The sequence below is a fragment of the Capricornis sumatraensis genome, chromosome 8 (genome assembly GCF_032405125.1).
Source record: "Capricornis sumatraensis isolate serow.1 chromosome 8, serow.2, whole genome shotgun sequence".
NCBI lineage: Eukaryota > Metazoa > Chordata > Mammalia > Artiodactyla > Bovidae > Capricornis > Capricornis sumatraensis.
The window spans coordinates 73,793,005-73,818,550 of NC_091076.1; the positions used below are offsets into that span (position 1 = coordinate 73,793,005).

Genomic DNA, 25,546 nt, shown 5'->3' on the forward strand with positions numbered 1-25,546 from the left:
TCTATCAGAACGGACAGATCTGGCTGGCAAAAATAAGACAAGACATAGTTGAATTCAACAACACCATCCATCAATTGGATATAACTGACATATATAAACTATTCATCTTCTCAAGATCACACAGAATATTCACCAAGATAGACTGCTCTGAGCCCTAAAATACATCTTAACAAAGTTTAAAGGAATAAAAATCATACAACATCTGCTCTTAGTCCACAAGGGAATTAAACTTGAACTCAGTAACAGAAAGAGAGCGAGAAAATCCCCAAGTACTTGGAGATTAAACAATACATTTCTATATAACACATGGGTCAAAGAAGCTATCTCAAGAGAAATTAAACAGCATTTTGAACTAAATGAAAACGAAAATACAATTTGTTAAAGTCTGTGTAGTGAAAGCGGTGCTTAGAGGGAAATTTATAGCACTGAATGAATACATAAGAAAAGAAAAATCTAAAATCAATCATCTAAGCTTCTACCTCAGGAAGCTAAAAGAGTAAATTAAATCCAAAGCAAACAGAAGAAATAATAAAAATTGAAATCAGGAAATCAATAGAGAAAAAATCAATTATGTCAAAAGCTGGTCCTTTAAAAAGATCAATAAATTCAATAAGCCTCTAGCCAGGCTAAGGAAAAAAGAAAAAACAAAAAGAGAGGACACAGATTCCTAATATCAGACATGAAAAGGTGCAAAGATAATCTTTTCAACAAGTGGTGCTGGAACTGGACATCATATGCAAAAAAAACCCCAGAACCCAAAACTATACACAAACCTTGTATTACTTACAAAAATTAACTCAAAATGGATCACAGACCTAAATGTAAAACATAAAACCTAGACAATAATATAAGAGAAAATCTAGATGACCTTGGATTTGGCAGTAACAATGATTTAGATACGAACACCAAAGGGAGGATCCATGAAAGAAATAATTGACAATCTCGACGCCATTAAACTTTGTCAAAGATATGTCAAGAACGTGAAAAGACAAGTCACAGACTGGGAGAAAATACAGAGCACCTATCTGTTATCTGAAACATACAAAGAACACTTATAAATCAACAACATGAAAACAACCAATCTGATTAAAATGAGCCAAAGACCCTAACAAGATACCCATCAAAGAAGAAATACAGTTGACAAACAGGCGTTTGAAAAGACGCTCCATATCATATGTCATCAAGGAAACGGAAACTAACAAGATACCCCTGCACACCTATCAGAATGGCAAAAATCCAGGACACTGACAACACCAAATGCTGGTGAGTATGCAGGGCAACAGAAACTCTCATTCTGTCAGTTCAAAGACAAAAAACGTCAAGCCACTTCCAAATTTACTCTTACCATGTGATCCAGCAATCGTGCTGCTTGGCATTTACTCAAAGAAGCTGAAAACTTACGTCCGCACAAATATATGCACACTGATGTCTATAGCAGCTTTGTTCGTAACCGTCAAAACTTGGAAGCAATCAAGATGCCCTTCAGCAGGTGAATGGATAAATAAACTGTGGTATGTTCAGACAATGTAATATTGCTGCTGCTGCTAAGTCGCTTCAGTCGTGTCCAACTCTGTGTGACCCAATAGATGGGAGCCCACCAGGCTCCCCTGTCCCTGGGATTCTCCAGGCAAGAACACTGGAGTGGGCTGCCATTTCCTTCTCCAATGCATGAAAGTGAAAAGTGAAAGTGAAGTCGCTCAGTCCAACTCTTAGTGACCCCATGGACTACAGCCTACCAGGCTCCTCCGTCCATGGGATTTTCCAGGCAAGAGTACTGGAGTGGGGTGCCATTGCCTTTTATTTGGCACTAAAAAGAAATGAGCTGTTAAGCCATGAAAAGACATGGAGAAAACATATACACATTCCTAAGGTAAAGAAGCCAATCTGAAAATGCTACATAGTGCCCAATTCCAACTATACAGCATCTGGAAAAGGCAAAACTATAGAGATGGTAAAAGATCAGTAGTTGGGAGGGATGGTGAACAGGTAGGTAGAGCACAGAGGATTTTTTAAGGCAGTAGAAATATTATGTATATTATAATGATGCATAAATGTAAATATACATGTGTCCAAACTCACAGAATATACAACACCAGGATAAATCCAAATGTAAACAATGGACTCTGGGTGGTAACAAAGTATCGAAGTAGGCTCATCAATTTTAACAAATGTCCCACTCTGGTGAGGGATACTGAGTGTTGGGGAGGTATAGGGGCAGGAGTAAATGGGAACTCTGTAATTTCCCCTCAGTTTTGCTGTACCTTAAACTACTCTAAGAAATAAACCATGTACACCTGAAATTAACACAACATTGTAAATCAACTAGAATCCATAATATATATATATATATAAAAATCTAACACAAAAGAGAGAGAGAGACAAGAATGACCAACAAGCACACGCAAAGATGCCCCACGTCACTGGTCATCAGGAAAATGCAACTTAAAACTAAAACAATGTATCACTATAAAACCAATAGAATGGATACATTTTAAAGTAATGGCAACATCAAATGGAGTCAGCTGGAACTCTCATACATGGCTGGTGAGAATGGGAAACAGTACAGCCACTTGAGAACAGCCTGGCAACCTGACTCAGGAATCCTATTCCCAGGTATTTACTGAAGATAGAGGAAAACTTAAGTCCACGCAGACTTGTTTGCAAATGTTCACAACGGTGTTATCCATACTAGCCAAAACGTGAAAAGGGTCCAAACATCCATCAACTGGTGAGTGGATTAACCAATTCTGATAGATTCACACAATGGCATACTAAGCAATACAAAGGGAGACACTATGGATACAATGCATGTTACATGAAAGCCTGTTTTGCATTGGGTCATTTACAGTCATGAGGAAACAGCCTCAGAAAAAAAGTTTATTGTACTAACAAATCCTAGAGACAAGCAGAAATCGCCATGCAGGGTCACATGAAGAAGACACTAGGGTGGTCAGGAGGCAGACAACAGGAGTGAAGGGAGTGCTTAGGCCACGGCCTCTATTGGGGTTTTCTCAGGACAGGCAAGGCATGGGGTACAGTTTAGGATCAGCTAATGTGAATAACCTCCAAGGGCTCTGGGCTGTGAAGGGGTCCCCAGGCACCTAGCATCTGGCCCTGGGATGATCAGGCAAAGGAAGATGGCTTCCTCGGCTGAGGGGGCAGATACAGTAGGGATCTCTCTGCCTTGCAGATCCAAGGCTCACTCAGGCTGGGTCCTTTGCTGTATGTAAGAATCGGTGAGCCCAGGGAGGGGCAATCTCCCCTAGCGAGAACAGTCAAAACCTCATAATACATAGAAAATTAAAAATATTTACAATACAAAGCTAGACACAAAAATCCATTTATTTAGAAGTCTAGAACAGGCAAAACTACTGTGATAGAAAAACCAGTGATGACTAGAGGTTAGATAGGGTAGGAAGAGACTGCAAAGAGCCACTAGGGAACTTTTTCATAGTGACGGAAAAGTTTTGTATCTTGACTATGGTGGTGGTGATGTATACATTTGTCAAGATGCAACAAATCATACACTTGAATTGGAGAAAGTAACCATATGCAAGTTATACCTCAATAAAGCTTATTTAAATATACAAACTTAAATATGATCTAGCTTGTATCTTCAGACATAAATACTAGTAAACAATGCAGTAATGCTTTGCATAGTTCTGGCTTTATAACACAGCTTAGTTACACTAGCAATACATAATCTGTATCCTCCTTTTTTCACCAAGCATCATAATTATTCCTGTGTCATTTGAAGGTCATCCAACTGCACATTATTTTTAAAGAGAAATTTCAGACTAAGGGGATACACACTCAACATTTACTTGTTTATATGCAAAGTAGCTATTGCTGCTGCTGCTGCTAAGTCGCTTCAGTCATGTACGACTCTGTACGACCCCAGAGACAGCAGCCCATCAGGCTCTGCCGTCCCTGGGATTCTCCAGGCAAGAACACTGGAGTGGGTTGCCATTTCCTTCTCCAATGCATGGAAGTGAAAAGTGAAAGTGAAGTCGCTCAGTCGTGTCCAACTCTTCGCGACCCCATGGACTGCAGCCTACCAGGCTCCTCCGTCCATGGGATTTTCCAGGCAAGAGTACTGGAGTGGCTTGCCATTGCCTTCTCTGCAAATATCTACTGTGAAGGTGAATTTATAGTCATTAAAACTCAAGGGGATTTAAGAGCCTCTAAAATCACATGCCAGGTTAAACTTATCAATTGTTCTTTTTTTTTTTTGCCATTTTTATAAGTTGAAAATGGTTGAAGATTGGCAATTTCATATGGTTCATCTTACATTAAGTAATATAAATGAAAATCTTTATTAAAAAAGTATGATAAATACTATTATACTGCTTTAGAAGTAGTATACATTAACCAGTACTTTGTTTTTATTGTTTATGGGTTCAAGAACAGGTAACAATCCTGATTTTTATATCATCAATCCTCTTCCAGATTTGAAAACACAAATAAATAGTTGTTCTACCTAAACTACTTTAAACAAACCTGGGTAAATTTACTTAGAGCCTAATCTATTTCATTTGGCAGCGTTACAAGGTTTGGAAGAAAAAAAATTTGGTCCCTTTAAGAAGGCAGTGTATAAATGGAGAAATCATTAAGCAGGAATTAAAAGCCTTTTGTAAGTTAGGAGTAAGATGGAGAAATTAAAAGCAATTCGTGCTTACACAGTAACAGTATAAAATAAGTTGATTAACACCTTTCCTTTAAAATTAGCATTCCTGAACAGATTAAAAAATTTTTTTCATTGAAGTATAGTTGATTTACAATGTCTTAATTTCTGCAGTACAGCAAAGTGACTCAGTTATATACATATATATTCTTTTTTATATTATTTTCATTGTGGTTTATCCCAGGATACTGACTATAGTGTCCTGTGCTATACAGCGCTATTTTGTTGTTTATCCGCTTTGTAATAGTTGGCATCTACTACCCCGAAACTCCGACTCCATCCCTCTTCCACCCTCCTGCCCCATGACAACCACTGTCCTGTTCTCTGTGTCTGTGAGTCTGTTTCTGTTTCCTAAGTAGGTTCGTCTGCGCCATATTTTAGGTTTCACATATAAGTGATATCATACGGTGTTTGTCTTTCTGACTTACTCCACTTAGTTGAAGTACTCTCTAGTTGCATCCATGTCCTTAGGACATGAGATGAGAATCACCAGAAGCCAAGAGAAGTTCAACAGCAGAGAGAAAAGAAAGATGTTACAAACCTCCTCAGGTGATGAAAGGAAGCAAGTATTTAGACAACTAAGGCTCATAGAACTTCCCTGGTGACTCAGATGGTAAAGAATCTGCCTACCAATGCAGGAGACACAGGAGATGCAGGTTCGATCCCTGGGTTGGGAAGATCCCTGGATAAGGGAATGGCAACCCACTCCAGTATTCCTGCCTGGAGAATTCCATAGACAGAGGAACCTGGCAGGCTATAATCTTTGGGGTCGCAGAGTCAGACATGACTGAGCAACTAACACATTTGACAAGGCTTGTAATATGTCATTGGTACTTAACATAAGCTTGGCAGAGTTCATATTTCTTTTAACCCTTACTGTAACTTAAATGGGGTTCTCAAGGCAAGAATACTGAAGTGGTTTGCCATTCCCTTCTCCAGCGGACCACGCTTTGTCAGAACTCTCCACTACGAATACACTATGAATACAAGAATACACAGAATAACTATATAAAAAAGATCCTAATGACCCACCCAGATAACCACAATGGTGTGATCACTCACCTAGAACCAGACATCCTGGAATGCGAAGTCAAGTGGGCCTTAGGAACCATCACTACAAACAAAGCTAGTGGAGGTGATGGAATTCCAGTTGAGCTATTTCAAATCCTGAAAGATGATGCTGTGAAAGTGCTGCACTCAATACACTAGCAAATGTGGAAAACTCAGCAGTGGCCACAGGACTGGAAAAGGTCAGTTTTCATCCTAATCCCAAAGGAAGGCAATGCTAAAGAATGCTCAAACTACCATACAGCTTTTATACACTAGTAAAGTAATGCTCAAAACTCTCCAAGCCAGGCTTCAACAAAATGTGAACTGAGAATTTCCAGATGTTCAAGCTGGATTTAGAAAAGGCAAAGGAACTAGAGATGAAATTGCCAACATCTGTTGGATCATAGAAAAGGCAAGAGAGTTCCAGAAAAAAAATCTACTTCTGCTTTACTGATTACACCAAAGCTTTTGACTATGTGGATCACAATAAACTGTGGAAAATTCTGAAAGAGATGGGAATACCAGACCACCTGACCTGCCTCTGAGAAATTCATATGCAGGTCAAGAAGCAACAGTTAGAACTGGACATGGAACAACAGACTAGTTCCAAATCAGGAAAGGAGTACAGCAAGGCTGTATATTGTCACCTCGCTTATTTAACTTATATGCAAGTACATCATGAGAAACACTGGGCTGCAAGAAGCATAAGCTGGAATCAAGATTGCCAGGAGAAATATCAATAACCTCAGATATGCAGACGACACCACCCTTATGGCAGAAAGTGAAGAGGAACTAAAAAAAGCCTCTTGATGAAAGTGAAACAGGAGAGTGAAAAAGTTGGCTTAAAGCTCAACAATCAGAAAACGAAAATCATGGCATCTGGTCCCATCACTTCATGGGAAATAGATGGGGAAACAGTGGAAACAGTGTCAGACTTTATTTTTTTGGGCTCCAAAATCACTGCAGATGGTGATTGCAGCCATGAAATTAAAAGACGCTTACTCCTTGGAAGGAAAGTTATGACCAACCTAGATAGCATATTCAAAAGCAGAGACATTACTTTGCCAACAAAGGTCCGTCTAGTCAAAGCTATGGCTTTTCCAGTGGTCATGTATGGATGTGAGAGTTGGACTATAAAGAAAGCTAAGCGCCAAAGAACTGATGCTTTTGAACTGTGGTGTTGGAGAAGACTCTTGAGAGTCCCTTGGACTGCAAGAAGATCCAACCAGTCCATCCTAAAGGAGATCAGTCCTGGGTGTTCATTGGAAGGACTGATGCTGAAGCTGAAACTCCAATACTTTGGCCACCTCATGCGAAGAGTTGACTCATTGGAAAAGACTCTGATGCTGGGAGGGATTGGGGCCAGGAGAAGGGGCCAACAGAGGATGAGATGGCTGGATGGCATCACTGACTCGATGGACATGAGTTTGAGTTAACTCCGGGAGTTGGTGATGGACAGGGAGGCCTGGCGTGCTGTGAATCATGGGGTCGCAGAGTTGAACACGACTGAGCGACTGAACTGAAACAGATACACAGATGACACCACCCTTATGGCAGAAAGCGAAGAACTGAAGAGCCTCTTGATGAAAGTGAAAAAGAGTAAATAAGTTGGCTTAAAACTCAACATTCAAAAAACGAAGATCATGGCAGGTGGTCCTATCAGTAAATGGCAAATACATGGGCAAACAATGGAAACAGTGACAGATTTTATTTTCTTGGCTCCAAAGTCAATGCAGATGGTGACTGCAGCCATGAAATTAAAAGATGCTTGTTCCTTGGAAGAAAAGCTATGACAAACCTAGACAGCATATTAAAAAGCAGAGACTTTGCCAACAAAGGTCCGTCTAGTCAAAGCTATGGTTTTTCCAGTAGCCATGTATGGATATAAGAGTTGGACTATAAAGAAAGCTGAGCGCCGAAGAATTGATGCTTTTGAACTGTGGTGTTGGAGAAGACTTCTTGAGAGTCCCTTGGACTGGAAGGAGATCAAACCAATCAGTCTTGAAGAAATCAATTCTGAATATTCACTGGAAAGACTGATGCTAAAGCTGAAACTCCAATACTTTGGCCACCTGATACGAAGAACTGACTCATTAGAAAAGACCCTGATGCTGGGAAAGATTGAAGGCAGGAGGAAAAGAGGACAAGAGAGAATGAGATGGTTGGATGGCATCACTGACTCAATGAACATGAGTCTGAGCAAGCTCTGGGAGTTGGTAATAGACAGAGAAGCCTGGCATGCTGCAGTCAATGGGGTCACAAAGAGTCAGACACGACTGAGTGACTGAACTGAACTGAACTATAACCCAAATACTGTATCATGAATCTTTTTTTTCCTTTCAGGCTGCATGGTGTGGCATGAGGAACATCCCCAACCAGGGATCAAACCTGCACACTCTGCAGTGAGTAGAAGCGTGATATCTTAACCACTGGCCTGCTAGGAAGTCCCTTAGCTTCACTTAAAAAAAAAATTATTTATTTGGCTGTGTCAAGTCTTAGTTGCAGCTCACAGGATCTTTAGTTGTGGCATGCAAACTCTTCCTTAGCTTCACTTTTTAAAAACATGTCTGCCCATTAGATCCTAACTACTCTCAACAGGCATCTTGTGACAACTAATCAAAATGTAAGTAGCAAAAAAAAAAAAAGAAAGAAAAGGATGATCTAGCTACCCAAGAGACTTTGAACCCATTATACTATTTTAATGATAAAAGCAGCACTCCACTCATTACAGCATTTAGTAATTCTTTTGGGACAGCAGGTTTCCAGAAAAATTATTTTGAAATTATTTCAAACGTACAGGAACTGCAAGATTAGTGCAAATAATTCCAGCATACTGTTCACCTCGATTCACTGCACTTTCCCCCATTTGCTTGCTGTGTGTGTTTTTTCTAAACCATTTGAGAGTTAGCTACAGACATTATCATGCCCCGAACCTTAAATATTTTGGCATGTACATTTTAAAAACAAGGGCATTCTCTCTTATAACCACAGAACAACGATCAAATTATGAAAATTTAACACTCATACAGTACTATTATCTGGAATATGGTCCATACTCAAATTTCGCCAATTATCCCAGTAACGTCCTTCATGTCAATTTTCTCCCCTGATATAAGATCCAATCTAAGATCATGCATTTCATTTACGTGTCAAGTCTCTTTAGTTTCTTTCAATCTGGAACAGTTCTGCGGTCTGTTTTTTTTTTTTTTAACATTCATGACCTTAATATTTTTCAAAAATTGTCTTACAAAATCTCTCAAGTTTGGTATGTCTGAAATTATCCTTAGTCAGATTCAGGTTAAACATTTTGGGCCGGAAGAATAAAGAGATGCTGTGTGTCCTTCTAGGCAACTTGTATCACACAGTGGTCATCTGGTCAAGGTGGTAACCCTCAATCTCTCCACTATAAAGTTACTATGTATTTCTTTGTCATTGAGAAATGCTTTGTGATTAGGGAAATATTTTGAAACTATGAAAAATACCTTTTCTACAAATTCTTCATTGTTGACTCCTCCATGAATCAATTACTATAATGAATGCAAAATGGTGATTTTTCTAACTTGATTATTCTTTCTGCATTTATTAGTTGGCATTCTAATGTAATAAAGAGCTTTCCTTTTATCCCTTATGTACTTCATTTGTTACCTTATTCAATGTGTTACAATCCATTATCATCATTATTCATCCTAACCTTGCACTATATTGTCCCATATTTTGCTTGAGCTGTCTCCCTGTTCTTTTAACATTTAATACCATAAAAGGTATTTCTCAGCTTACAGATAAGGAAAATGAAGTGGCTTACACTTTTATAAAGGCAAGTGTGTAGAAAGTTTACAGTAGAACCAAACAGTCTATCAGTTGGAAAATTAACTACAAGGTCAGCTATGAAATTTACAGTTGTTCCTTGCAACTACCAGGTATAGAACCTTGTAACTATACTAGCATCTAGTTTTTAAAACCAGAAAAGGAGGCTGGCTCCACATTAGAATAAAGTAACAAAGTACTTTTAATGTTTCCTTTCAATATAGCAGACCACTGCAGTTAAATCTGCTGGGTCACTAAAAAGGACAAGAGTTAAAATTACCCTATTTACTATTCATTATTATTATTTACTATTATTATTAGTTACATCAGATATATATTTATTTAATTATATGACTACCCCATGAGGCATAATGTAGCTATCATTATTTCACTTTATCAATGAGGAAACAACTTTTAAAATTCAAAGAACCACATTCCAAAAGGCCCAGATTGTTAAATTTATTACCCAGCACCTGGTGATGATCACCAGCTATGTGGATTTTACCCACATCCAAGAAGTCCCCACCATATGGCAGAGGGCAGCGGATGGAAAGGAAAAAGCAAAAACGGGGAGTTAAACCAGCACTAAGTTGGAACTTCGTAACTCTGGTTCCTGGAAAAATCAGAGAATCACTGCCATAAAGGGTGTCAGTTATAGTCAGTAATGATAGTGGAACCCAGGCCATGAGGAGTTTGATAAAGTCTGCTGATTTATTTAGGTTAGGTAAGTGAGTCTCTAAAAAGGAAAATGCTATTAAGTAAGCTCAAGTCACAGGCACAAAGAATGAAAGGCAAAGATGACAAGCACTTGTAAATCTTCATCAACGATAAGAAGGCTGTCTAATAATGACAATATGTCAATTATATCTCAACAGTAAAGAAAAGGCTGTGCACTTAGAAGTCTAACTGCAGGGTGGGCTACAGCAGCTGCGTGGGGTGGTGGAAAGGGGACAGAGCAGAATTAGAAGATCTAGGGCCCAGATTTCTAACCTGTACATCTAAGAGGCTGGATAACCTTCTCTCCCAAGGGCCTCCCAGCTGCAAAATTCCTTCAGATACAAAACTGCAGTTGCTGCCGAGCGTGGCTCAGGTGAGGCACCTGAAGAGCCACCACTGAAGGTCATTCCAACAAGTACAGCTTATTTCACCCTACAATGTTACACATTTGGCTTAATTTCTGCACTTCTTTGGGAACAAGAAGAGGGTTAAGAAGATGGTGGAGTTTAAATACTTATTTTTAACCTCTCATTTTTTCATAGCTTCAAAATATGCAGTTTCCACAGCAATTTAAAATTTGAGAGTTGCATAGTGGTATAAACTTTATGTCAACAATAAAAATAAGCAAGAGGACATGAACTGATACCTTTCTTCCTTTTATCTTCCCTCTGAACCTGCCTGAGTTCTAACAGAGCAGACAAGACTGCTGAAACCCTTTCTTTAAGTGGACTGTACCTGGTAACTTTTCCCACATATGACACCAATCTTGAAATGGTTGACTCTTTAGAAACATAATTTGTTGTTTTCAGTCCCTCAGTCATGTCTGACTCTTTGCAACCCCATGGACTGCAGCACACCAGGCTTCCCTGTCCTTCACCATCTTCCGGAGCTTGCTCAAACTCACGTCCACTGAGTTGGTGATGCTATCTAATCATCTGGCACTAGCAATTTATCCTTCGAAGCAAACATTCACCTTTCATTCAATCTGAGGGCAGCCACAGAGCCAGGTACAGGCACACTTGGAATATATTGACCAATTTCTCTCCCTTAGAATGGTGTTCCTTTACAACATACTTTTTGTAGTTCAAATGGAACTTTGGAAATAATAGAAATTTACTGATTAAAAGGCCCCTGAAAATGACCTTCCCCATTTTCCTGAGTGGCTCCAGTTCCCTCAAAAGCTGACAGACACTGAAGTGGCCACAAGGCCCTGTTTACCTGCTGTCATGAGTTTCAGTGCTGTTACTTTCTCCCAGTTTGATTTACTTACTCACACTCTTCTTAATACCCAGTATAATTTAAGTCTCTTTCTTCCTCACATCCTAATGTAGCATTAAAGAAATCGATTAAGGTAAAAATATATTAACCTTTGGCTTTAATATTGTGTCAATTTTCTGAGAGGCAGATCATCCAATTGCCTTCCATGTTTAAATAAAATCACATTTAACAAATCAGGGTATGTGTTGACTTTGGAATTGGCCTTCTACTAAAATAAACAACTTTAAATGCCTGTTAAGTCCAAAATTAGGAATTCTAGTTCTGAATTCAAAGTCAGGTCTTAAGAAATATTTGCACATTCATGTTCCTAGCAACATTATCCACAACAGCCAAAACATGGAAGTAACCCAAGTGTCCATCAACAGATGAATAGATAAACAAAATGTAGTATATACATATAAAGGAATATTAATATTATTCAGCCCTAAAAAGGAAGGAAATTCTGAAACCTGCTATAAGATGGATGCATATCGATGACACGATGCTAAGTAAAAGATGCCAGTCATAAATCATGTATGATTCCATTTATATGAGGTACCTAGAACAGTCAAATTCAGAGAGACAGAAAAGTAGTGGTTGCCAGGGGAACCACTATGGGAAGAGAGAGAATAGGGAGTAGTTGTTAATAGGTACAGAATTTTTTTAGTTTAGTTTTTTAGTTTTACAAAAAGAAAGAGTTCTGGAGGTTCGCAGCACAACTATATGAATGTATTTAATGCTACTGAACTGTACACTTAATAAAATGGTTACAAAGGCAAATTTTACATTATGTGTATTTTACCACAATTTCAAAAAATTCTTATGTCACAAAGCTAAATCCCAGGGCTGAAAGTCCTTTCAGTTTGAACCAGCACATTATCCATCATTTCAACAACACTTGGCAGGGTGATAAGTCAAGCAAGACAAATAGCTCTCTCTGAGTACCTTACGTTGCTTAATGACAGGTGTGTTGTCCGAAATAATTAGCTTTTAAAAAGGAGTAGCCTTAACTGTCCTCTGGAACTGGTTAGGGATCTCAGTTTCCCTTCATTAAGTTCCTGACAGCTCAATGTCCTCACATCTGTCACTGTTTGGGAGACTGATTCCAAGAACATAAATTGCTTCGAGGACTGGGCAACAAATTTATTCTGGTTCACAGGACAGAGCTGAACCCATCTGTTTTCTAATCAAAAGCCATATTTGAGTCAGTTTTGCTCCATCACAGGACCACACTAATGGGAGCAGTACAATCATATGGTATTTTCCTCCTTTCTATCCATGTAGTACACATGATTATGGGAAACACAAATCAATTAGAGGCATGACAACACCCTCAGAAACAGGGTCTCTGCAGACTGTAGGACCTTCAACCAATTCCATTTTTATCTGTTAATTCTTCAGACCACAGTGATTCATTTCCTCCAAGTGACATGGTTTCTTTCTGAATTACACACGGGAAAATATTCTTACCAACTTACCTTAATCTTTTTTTAAGCTGTAAACTGTCATGGATGATCCTTTTAACAAACTCTAGTTCACCTCCTTCTGCCATGATCTCTGTGATTCCTCCTGTATTTACAGAACTGGGTGGGGGTCTTCGAGGATTTCGAGAATTTACTCCCTTAACAACAACAACAACAACAACTCTGGTGAAAAATTTTTACACCTTAAGACCAGGTCTCTGTAACCTAGTTCTAAGTAAGAATACTTAGACATAATTTCAATTTCCAAGTACTATGCTAGACTTAGGATTTAAAAAATCATATAACCACAGCATTTGAAACAACTACATTCATGTTAATATTCCTTCCTTAAAGGGTCTTTACCTTCCATCTTTGTGATTAAACATACTAACATTGTACTTTTTTATGTAACTTTTTCTTTACGTTTTCTGTCTTGGTATTATATACTGAAAATATTCCGCCCAAAGACTATAAAAACATTGAATTTTGTTTTCTTCTAGTGCAGTTTCACTTTTAAATTTTAAATATTTAATCCACTCCTACCTCACATCATATTTTTTTTAAATCTAAGTAGAACAAAGATTTAAATATAAATAGCTAAAACAATAAAGAAGAAAACATAGGAGTAAATATGCTTCTTAGCTATGATACCAAAAGCATAAGCAACAACAAAAACTGGATAAACCGATAAAAGTGAAACAAAAAAGAGGAAAAACTTCCAAGCTGCAAAAGACACTGCCAAGAAAGTACAAAGACAACCCACAGAATGGGAGAGAATATTTGCAAATAATATACCTAATAAGGGGCTTCCCTGATAGCTCAGTTGGTAAAGAATCCGCCTGCAATGCAGGAGACCCTGGTTCAATTCCTGGGTCGGGAAGATCTGCTGGAGAAGGTATAGGCTACCCACTCCAGTATTCTTGGGCTTCCCTTGTGGCTCAGGTGGTAAAGAATCTGCCTCCAATGTGGGAGACCTGGATTTGATTCCTGGGTTGGGATGATTCCCTGGAGAAAGGAAAGGCTATACCCACTCCAAGGGACTTGCATACAGAATAAAGAATTCTTAAAATAGTCAGAAGAAAAATAGCCCAATTCAACTGGGCAAAGGATCTGAACAGGCCTTTATCCAAAGAAGATACACAAATGATCAAAAAGTACGTGAAAAGATGTTCAATATCATTAGCCATCAGGGATATGCACATTCAAACCACAATGAGCTACCACTCCATTCCTCCTAGGATAGCTGTAACCAAGAAGATAACAACAAGTGCTGACAAAGATGTGGACAAACTGTAAGTCCCACACACTAATTATAATCAAAAATGGTGCAGCCACTGTGGAAAACATTCTGGCAGTTCCTCAAACAATTAAACACAGTTACCAGATGACCTAGTAATTCTGCTCCTAGGTATATACCTACAAGAAGTGAAAACATGTTCATGCAAACACTTGCACAAGAATACTTGCAGCAGCTTTGTTCATAATAGCCAAGAAGTGCCTAAAACCCAAATGTCCATTCATGAACGAATGGCTTGATAAAAAGGGTATTTCCATACAATGGAATATTTATTCGGCAATAGAAAGAAACTAATACATGGTACGATATGGGTGAACCCTGAAAACATACTATGTTTAGTGAAAGAAGTTAGCTACAACAGACCACAGATTTTATAATTCCATTGTAATGAAATGTTCAAAACCGGCAACTCCAGAAACAGAAAGCAGACTAGGACTAAGGGGGCTGCAAGGGAACCAAGAGTAACTGTTAATGGACGTGGGGCTTTTTTGGGGGAAGGGAATGATGAAAATGTTCTAAAATTAATTGGGTAATGGTTGCACAATTCTGTGAATATACTGCTGCTGCTGCTGCTATGTCACTTCAGTCGTGTCCGACTCTGTGCGACTCCATGGACAGCAGCCCACCAGGCTCCCCCGTCCCTGGGATTCTCCAGGCAAGAACACTGGAGTGGGTTGCCATTTCCTTCTCCAATGCATGAAAGTGAAAGTGAAGTCGCTCAGTTGTCCGACTCTTAGCGACCCTACGGACTGCAGCCTACCAGGCTCCTCCGTTCATGGGATCTTCCAGGCAAGAGTACTGGAGTGGGGTGCCATTGCCTTCTCTGGTGAATATACTAAAAATAATAAAAGTCTACCCTTTAAGTAGGTGAACTGATGGCATGAAAATTACATTTCAGTAAAGCTGATGTAAAAAGATATTTAATTCTGGTGCCAGTAATAGTCTATTTCTTCACCTGGAAGCTCGTTCTACAAGAACATTCACTTTGGAAAATCCAGCTTATACTTATGGCCTGTGTATTTTTACATATATATAGAATATCTCAGTATTTTTCTTAAAAATGTACTCTAGGATGTGACTATTTTAGTTCTTAAATCTATTTGCATCAAGAGCCAAAATTTAATTCCCTAAATCCTGCTTGACTTCATGCTCCAATCTAGAATGTGTTATTGCTAATAAATTTCTGTCCACCTTACCTCTAACTCAAATTTGATCCATGTGGAATTTATTGTTATGAGGTATGTAAATGGCATTTTAGAGCATCTGAGTGATTCTAAAAATAATTTATTCTCTGAAAGTTTTAAGCATACATACCATCCCTTGTTTCCTCTAATATTTCTATTAATTTTTCTTTAGATGAGGAAAAATTAGGTTAAATCAATAATATTTTATTGATTTTCAACAGCTTAGCTGTTTTCAGCTAACGTATAAGCTGTTTTAAGCCAATATATGAGCTGTTTTTAGCCATTTTCATGAGCAAATATATTTTATTTCATAAAATCAATATACTCATTTCAAGTTGGAACACTAAATCAGCCATTTGTTTACTATCAAATGATAGCTGGCTGTAAAATCAGTGATCTTTCCTTAGGCCAAAAAGCCCAATGCAGGAGCAGACTGTAACCTAAGTTGGTCCAGTCAGAAGAAATCCAAATGTTCAATGGTTTAAGAAAGAAAAGAGTTCCCTCCTCACCCTCTCCCCCTCCCCATACATTACTCTGCCACAAGTAAACCAACTTGAGAACAGAACCAACCAAGGGTCAGATCAGAGCCAAAGGGAACTTGAAAAAAGTCTCAGCCTTGATATTATGATGAACTCCTTGATCAAACTGTTCCTGATGTTCATGCTATTGCTGGATTTCTTAGAAACATAAGCCAATAAACCTTTTTGGAAAGTCAATCTGAATTAGATTTTCAGGTGCTTGATACCAGAAGCATCCTAACCGATACAGCTTCCAAAAGAAATGTTGCTCTTATCTTTGCAAACAAGGAAAACTTAGATAAATATTCAGCTACTTTAAAGGAGAAGATATTTTACCTTGGCTTCCAACTGATTGGCAAAAAAGGGAGGGTTGCACATGCAAAAGTCATAAATTATCTCAGACTCTTCTTTAAGAGCATCCATCAGGAGTGTCTTCTGTGGTACTTTAACCACTAGGAAAAAAAAAGAGAGACTTAACTACTATTAATACTGTGACAGTTTTCAAATATATCCACAAATTCTTCAGCACTAGTCCCTTCAAGAGGTGGTGTTTGATTTCCCTTTCCTTGAGAGCAGCTTCACTCAATGACTTGCTTTTATTGAAAAGAATATGATAGAAGTAAAAAGGTATCACTTCTGAGGCTAGGTCATAAGAAGCAATATGGCTTCCTCCTTGCCCTATCACTTAAGCAACTTGCTCCATGAGAAGCTAGTTGACATGCTCCAAGGATGCTTAAGTAGTCCTGAGGAGAGATCCACACGGCAGTGAACTAAAGCTTCCTGCCTACAGCCACGTAAGTGAGCCATCTTGGAAACAAATCTCTATCCCCAATCTTTCAGACTACAACCTCATCAAAGACTCTGAACCAGAACCACCTGGCTAGGCCACACCCAAATTCCTGACCCACATGAATAATGAGATAATAAATGTTTACTGCCTAAACTGCCAGATTTGGGGGTAATTTGTAATACAGGAATGGATAACTAAAAAACTCATTAATAATATACTAAGGGACTTCCTTGGTGGTCTAGTGGCTAAAACTCCACACTCCCAATGACCATGGGCTCAGGTTCGATCTCTGGTCAGAGAACTAGATACCACATGCTGCAATGAACTGCAACTAAGAGTTCACATGCCATAACAGAAGACCCACATGCCACAACAAAGATGGAAGATTGGAAAAAAAAAAAAAAAATTGAAGATCCTGTGAGCTGTAGCTAAGACCCAGCACAGTCAAATAAATAAATATTTAATATATATATTAACATCTCCACTTATGATATATTTAACACTAGTAAGAAGAGCTGATTTCTTAGATAGCCAGTGTAAATTTGCTGCATGACTCAGGGAGCTCAAACTGGGGCTCTGTGACAAACTAGAGGGGTGGGATGGAATAGGAGGGAGGTCCAAAAGAGGGGACATTTGTTTACCAATGGCAGGCTCATTTGATATATGGCAGAAACCAACACAATACTTTAAGGCAATTATCCTTCAATTAAAAATAAATAATTTAAAAAAAAGAAAAGTCTATTTCTTCCAAAGAGAGACATAAAGTATCTTTAATGCCAAAAAAAAAAAAAAAGAACTGTCAACTGCCTTTTATGTAGACAGTAAGCACAGAAATAAAAATAAAAGCTCTACTTGGATACACTGTTTAAGTCAGGGTGCCCCATCAGTCTCATGGTACTTATATAACTTGAATGGGCTTCCCCAGTGGCTCAGTGGTTAAGAATCTGCCTGCAATACAGCAAACACAGGAGACAAGGGTTCGACCCCTGGGTCGGGAAGATCTCCTGAGGGAGGAAATGGCAACCCACTCCAATATTTTGGTCAGGATAATCCTATGGAGCCTGGCAGACTATAGTTGGTGGGGTCGCAGAGTTGGAAATGACTGACCGACTTAGCACAAAGGAGATTTGACTATTTGTAGCACAGTTCCATGTACTGAAATTAAAAAGATGGTACAGTTTAATCAACAGCAGGATTTTCTTCCTTTTAAAGTCTTGGTAACTAGGTTACTTCATATACAGTTGGTTCTCATTAGCAGTCAAGTCACCACAAACACTAAATTAGTGCCTACTGAACCACTGACTCCTAAGAGAAATACAGGGTTAGGTAGCTTGAAGCCTCTGATCACATTTTCATCACCCAATCAATACATACCCTATTTTATGTATCTCTGTTTAAAGACACCTTATTTAACATGCATTACTGACTCAACACTGAACTCATGGCCAAAGTACTATAATATGTCTGAAGAAAAGTTATCTGACACACGTATTTTCTGTTATGCACATCACAGCCTTCTTGTACTTAGGAACACTAGTACTCAAGTACTATGTTTAGGGGCCATTAAAAACAGCAAAATCACCAAGAAAAAGCACAGAACTGCAACAACAACAAAAGTGGTAGTAAGTAGACCATGAAAAGAACACTTGTTTACAGTGTGTGAGCTGAAAGGAGACAGCAGGGAAAAGAAAAAGAAAAGACAGCAGGGAACATACACACCGGGTGATTCCAATTTTTTCCCATTTTGCACATGTCTGTGAATGACCACAAAAGTACCACAAGTATTGATCTGGGGGCTAGAAATAGACACAGGTAAGCAAACTTTAGCAAGGAGGCAAATTCACAACACAGAATCTACAAAGTATGCTGCGTTCACTCTATTTCTGAGTTGATTCTGATAACAAAGCAGCAAACCCAATTACAACTGTACCAAATTTTTAAAAATTACCAAAGGTTGTATGTTAAAGCAAAAGATAATGGGATGTGTTAAATTAGAAAAACAGGTTAACAAACAAAACTTGAAAGGAATATTGATTGTGCAGAGCTAACCTTTTATAAGATCAGATAAGTTATTCTGCTCCACATTCTTCTTTGCGTAGTTGAAGCACATATCATCTACTTCTGTTGCAAGGAAATACCAGCCGTTTAAGGTTGTTCCAAGTAAAGGATAGATGCAGGATGCCCCAGTACCTAGTGAAATAAGAATTCAAAACACATTGCACACACCTGAGCAGAAGGTGAGACCAACCAGCAAAAACACCATTCTTCTTTTCTTAGAATCCTTACAGCCTTAACAGCTTAAAACAACAAGCTGGTACTGATTATGCACACATTGCAGCTACTGGTTTCATGTATGTTAGTCTTACGTCATAATTAGTTTCAAATTTCCTAAAAGAGAGAAACCTTCCTTCACTCATTGTATGCTGTATGTAAAATGAAGTATGGCTGGTGATCAAGAAATACAAGACTGACTAACTGAAAACTGTCAAAACAATTTACTTTATAAAAAGTCTTCATTTTAAATCTCTTATGAAACTTAATTTTCTTGAAAGAAATCAATGTAATTTGTTAAAACAGCACAGGAATATCTTACAAAGATCAACGTACATATCCCACTCTACAGAAGCAGGAAAAAATACAGAGGATAAGATTTTTATAATATTAAATCACCCAATTTCCCACATATCTATCTGTAAGTTGTTACCTGAAAGAAACCAGAAGTAAAAAGGATTTATTTCTCAGATGTGGAAGCATGGAAAAACATTTAATCCAGGTCCAAAACAACAGTCATACACTGGTCCCACCACAGTTTCAAGGGAGACCTTCAAAAGCAAATGCTCCAGGCAAATATCTCTGACAATTAGGGTTTGGTCCTAAACTTGCATGTAGAACCTCTAACCATAGATTGGACAAGCATATACTAACCACAAATAATTGCCACTCACTGATCTTGGCCAATGAGATCCTAAAGAGTATATTCAAGAGAAGAAAAGCCGGTGTTTTTCTCAGAGGCTCACAGTAGTCAGCCCACTTTCCAGGACCACATTTTGGTGCCAGTCTAGCCTTGGAAGGATTTGGCAGGAAGAACTAGAGGCCAGAGTAATGCCTAACTCAGAGGAAAGCGAGGGTCCTCTTACTGCTTCCTCATTAAGTACTCAGAACAGGAGAGTAAAAGACACGACAGTGACTGATGGCTGGAACATTTACGATCTTTTGACAGTCACAGTGATGCTACATTTATTGTCATGTTTACTAACAACATCCTGGCCCTGATGCTACTGGGCAAACATCTCTGGGGGATGTGAGAGGTGGTAAGGGAAGGACTGGTAAAAGGTACTCAAGCCCCTCTCAGAATCCACAATTATGTAGACCCTGCTAGTCATTCTGGAAAGATAGTCACTCAAATAAGGAAATTAAGGAAATTTAAGTAGCACTTCCAGCTCTGTAGGAAAAAAAAAAAACAACTCAGAGCAGATCCCAGGCCCTTGGGTCTCACATAACGGCCCCTCTCTTCGTACTTCAATTTCATTTAAAAGCGAAAAGAAAAAGGACATCTCCCTTCAGCTGTCCAAAGATCAGGTGTCATCAGGGTAATAAAGGTGAAAGACCTGCCCTCTGCCAAAAAAATCAAGTTTCTCAATTCTTAAGACCAGAAGACTTGCATTCTAACATTCTAATCCCCTCAGAAAGCTGAATGACATTTTTAAATAGGTAATAATCCTTCCAATGATAAATAAAAATGGAAAGTGTATAACTACAGAATTAGAGCAAACTAATGGAGTCTGGGGTAGGAATTTATATAAAACCCTAATTAGAATAAATGTGATTTCAGCAAGAGTGCCCCTTGTGAAGAGCTAAAATCCATTAACCTCCTATATCCCCAAGTGCTATTTTAGAGGGTTTGGGGCATAATTAAAATAAATTAGTACTAAATAGGCTCTCAAGCTTTTTAAGCTTTTTATAACCCATCAGGCAAACTTCTGCGAGGAACATAAAAGAAACTTTTTTTAAACCCCATTATTTTTACCTATTGCTTAGTTCATATCATGTGTTCAGAATTTTGTATGTTGAAAGAATGATGTATTTATCCATCAACATTCAACAAATCATTTACTGAGCACCTACCTTGTGCCAAAAACTTTGCTAAGACTTTGAATGTTAAAGTATTAATAACAGACTTGGTACTTTGCAATTGGGTGGCAGAGAAAAACATTAATCAATCAGACAAGTGAATATGGTTTTTAAAAAATTACATGAAGAAAAATACACAGTTTTCTAAAGTTCATATTGAAGGAACGTATCTTATGCTGCAAAGTCAGAGGCTTTCTTACAAAATAAGGCTTCAGTTGACAGTTCAGTTCAGTCGCTCAGTCGTGCCCAACTCTTTGGGACCCCATGGACTGCAGCAAGCCAGGTCTCCCTGTCCATCACCAGCTCCTAGAGTCCACCCAAACCCATGTCCATTGAGTCAGTGATGCCATCCAACCATCTCATCCTGTCATCCCCTTCTCCTGTCTTCAATCCTTCCCAGCATCAGGGTCTTTTCCAATAAGTCAGTTCTTCGCATCAGGTGGCCAAAGTATTGGAGTTTCAGCTTCAACATCAGTCCTTCCAATGAATATTCAGGACTGATTTCCTTCAGGATTGACTGGTTGGATCGCTTTACAGCCCAGGGGACTCTCAAGAGTCTTCTCCAACACCACAGTTCAAAAGCATCAATTGTTCAGCGCTCAGCTTTCTTTATAGTCCAACTCTCACATCCATACACGACTACTGGAAAAAACATAGCTTTGACTAGACAGACCTTTTTTGGCAAAGTAATGTCTCTGCTTTTTAACATGCTGCTAGGTTGGTCACACCTTTTCTTCCAAGAAGTGTCTTTTAATTTCATGGCTGCAGTCACCACTTGCAGTGATTTTGGAGCCCCAAAAAATAAAGTCTGACACTTTTTTCACTGTTTCCTCAACTATTTGCCATGAAGTGATGGGACCAGATGCCATGACCTTAGTTTTCTGAAATGTTGAGTTTTAAGCCAACTTTTTCACTCTCCTCTTTTACTTTCATCAAGAAGCTCTTTAGTTCTTCTTCCCTTTCTGCCTCAAGGGTGGTGTCATCTGTGTATCTGAGGTTATTGATATTTCTCCCGGCAATCTTGATTCCAGCTTGTGTTTCATTCAGTCCAGCATTTCTCATGATGTACTCTGCATATAAGTTAAATAAGCAGAGTGACAATATATAGCCTTGACGTACTCCTTTCCTGATCTGGAACCAGTCTGTTGTTCCATGTCCAGTTCTAACTGTTGTTTCTTGACATGCATACAGATTTCTCAGAGGCAGGTCAGGTGGTCTGGTATTCCCATCTTTTTCAGAATTTTCCACAGTTTATCGTGATCCACACAATCAAAGGCTTTGGCACAGTCAATAAAGCAGAAATAGATTTTTTTCTGGAACTCTCTTGCTTTTTCTATGATCCAACGGATGTTGGCAATTTGATCTCTGGTTCCTCTGACTTTTCTAAATCCAACTCAAACATCTGGAAGTTCATGGTTCATGTACTGTTGAAGTATGGCTTGGAGAATTTTGAGCATTACTTTGCTAGTGTGTGAGATAAGTGCAATTGTGCAGTAGTTTGAACATTCTTTGGCATTGCTTTTTTTTGGGATTAGAATGAAAACTGACCTTTTCCAGTCCAGTGGCCACTGCTGAGTTTTCTAATTTGCTGGCATATTGAGTGCAGCACTTTCACAGCATCATCTTTTAGGATTTGAAATGGCTCAACTGGAATTCCATCACCTGCATTAGCTTTGTTCATAGTGATGCTTCCTAAGGCCCACTTGACTTTGCATCCCAGGATGTATGGCTCTAGGTGAATGATCACACCGTTGTGATTATCTAGGTCGTGAAGATCTTTTCTGTACAGTTCTTCTATGTATTCTTGCAACCTCTTCTTAATATCTTCTGCTTCTGTTAGGTCCATACCATTTCTGTCCTTTATTGTGTCCATCTTTGAATGAAATGTTCCCTTGGTAGCTCTAATTTTCTTGAAAAGATCTCTAGTCTTTCCCATTCTATTGTTTTCCTCTATTTCTTTGCATTGATCACTGAGGTAGGCTTTCTTATCTCTCCTTGCTCTTCTTTGGAACTCTGCATTCAAATGGGTATATCTTTCCTTGTCTCCTTTGCCTTTCACATTTCTTCTTTTCACAGCTATTTGTAAGGCCTCCTCAGACAACCATTTTGCCTTTTTGCATTTCTTTTTCTTGGGGATGGTCTTGACAAGTACAAGTATGGGGGAGAGTTGGCAAGTACAGCAGAAATGAGAAATACTGAAGTGAAGGTGGGAAACTCCAGGCAGGGGGAACAACATGTACAAAGAATCATAATGTCTGATTAGAAGAACTAAAGACAACTGTAGAAACCAAAGAAAAAGAACATAATGTAAGGGTTAGAGAGACTAGAGGGGCAAGAATCAGACAATGAAAATTCTAATAGGCCTACTAAAGGTTTTGGGTGTTTATCAGAGAAGCAAGAGAAAGTCATTAAAATGGTAAACGTAATAATTAGACATAAGTTTATACACACTTTCTGGAATGGAAAGGCAACAGAGCAGATGAGAACAGAGTAGCTGAGAAGCTATTCTGTAGACAGGGAGACATGATGGTGACTTGGGCTGGGATGGTGGGAACTGAGATGGAGAAAAGTAGATGATTTAAGAAATATTTCAGAAAGGAAAACTATTTAAGGGTACCAGGTGATAGACAATGTCAGTGAGAATGGAGAGAAGCAAAAACGAAGGATGACAGGGTGGACTGTGAGGGAGCTGCTGAAACAAGGAACAAAGGAAGAGGACCCAGATTCGGAAGGAAGAATCTGAGTTTGGTCTTGGACTTGCAAAATCTGAGATGTCTTTGATATATCCAAGTTTCTTGTATATTTTGGACCAGAGTTCAAGAAAAGTAATCTGAGTTGGAGGAATAAACAATCTGTAGGTTATCTGCATGGAGGTAGAAAATGAAGTCATAGACATGGATGAAATTGCCTAGAGGTAGAGTGCCAAACAGGAAAAGCGTTAAGACTGAGCTTCAGAAATTCTCAATATTTAATAGCCAGATACAAGAAAGGAAGCCTGAAAAGGGGAGAAGAGTGACTAAAAATGAAAAGAGAAAAACAGAGTCTGGTGTCGTGGAAGCTAACGGAAGAGACTGCATTTAAAAGAGAAAGGAGAGGTAGGTAAACGCTGCTGGAAAGGTCATGTACTATGAGCCTTGAAAATGTAGAACATTTACTATCACCTAGAAACTGTCTCCTCTTAACTATATTTAGAAATAGAGTACACAGTTTTTAATTCTTCATTCTTTCTATAAAGAATTAATAAAGTCCAACAGATTAACAAATTTTAAACTCTACCAAAATGAAAACACTGGCTATGACAAACATACATTTATAATCGCAAAACACAGCCTGGCTTCATTTCCTTCTGTTTCTCTACTTATTTCCCCAAATGAATCAAACAGGACAGTTTTCTCCATTGTAGAAGTTTACAATTAAGTGAACATCTTAAAGCCTTTTTCCTTCCTTTTAATTTTGGATTAAATACTCTCTATGAATAATCATCTAAGAGATTTCTAAAAGTATTCAGGCCCACATGATCTTTTATTAAATGGCCATCACCACAACATCCCAATATGGGGACTTCTGTACTAATACCAAATAATTCAGGGTAAAAATAGTGTCCAACAGACACAGATGTAAACATGGTGATCTGAAAAGCTAAAAAAACAGGTGCCCCACTTTCATCCTGCACTCTCTTACTCCCTTGTGCCGTTTGGGGTTGACAATCCCTTCTCAGAGAGACCGACAGCAGAAAAGCCCAGGTGTACCAAAAAAGGACAATGATATCTGTAGCCACTTTCTTTTACACAACAACCAGGAGTTTTCAAAGAACTTGCAAAGACTTCACAAAATTTATGAAACTTTTAACAGTTAGCCAAGGAAGAATTTTAAGCCATGTACCTATGTCAATTCCTCTTCGGAGGGTACTTTTGTCAGAGTTCTGATGACCGATCAGATCTTCTACCCAATGAATATAGTTGAGTCTCAAGGGAACTGTAGGAATCAGTCTCTCCAGCGGAATATCGATAGAAAGTCCAAAATCTTCCCTTAGCAGAGTACAAGTCAGAGCTCTGACTGCTTCAGGGTCTTTAAAATTAAGACTGAAAGGTGGAGAAAAAGAAGTAAAACTGATTAGTAAGATGCACTATGTTGCAAAAGCTCTATGGCAACCAAGCAGTACCAAACACCCATTTGAATTTCCTAGGAGAGCATGCATAAATAGTTATGCAGGAGCATTCAGGGCAGTGGCAAACACACATGGGCGTGAAACAATCACAGTATATGAGAGGCAGCATAAATTTCCTCCAAAAATACTGCATCCTCATACATGAAGCATACAGAATCAGAGTACCTCAGTTTCAGTTCCTGCCGAGTTGTCTCCTTACTTAGTTATGTAACTTTGGACAAGTTATTTAGCCTCTATGAGGCCATTTTCTCCACTGTAAAATGGGGATAATAATACCTACATGTAGAGCTGCTGTGTGATAATCTGTGAAAAGTACTAGCATAATGCCTAAATGCTGGCTATTTTTACTATCACCAATTAACATGATTTGATAGTAGCATTCTTTGAAAATCATACTTAAAAGTGGAAAGAAACCAATATAAGATGTTTTATAATGAAAACAGGTTAACATATTTAAATACAACAAATATTACAAATATTAAA

The 25,546-nt window shown here is 38.5% G+C and overlaps 1 protein-coding gene across 1 annotated transcript in view; it reads right to left on the reverse strand.

Moving 5' to 3' along the window:
• METTL16 (methyltransferase 16, RNA N6-adenosine) overlaps positions 1-25,546 on the reverse strand; it is a 55,271-nt gene that overhangs the window by 15,384 nt on the left and 14,341 nt on the right. The window contains exons 2-5 of the mRNA XM_068978550.1: positions 24,778-24,977; positions 18,814-18,954; positions 16,311-16,426; positions 12,991-13,133 (exon numbers count right to left, since the gene is read on the reverse strand). Coding sequence (XP_068834651.1) covers positions 12,991-13,133; positions 16,311-16,426; positions 18,814-18,954; positions 24,778-24,977 — 600 coding nt within the window. The remainder of the gene's footprint in view (positions 1-12,990; positions 13,134-16,310; positions 16,427-18,813; positions 18,955-24,777; positions 24,978-25,546) is intronic.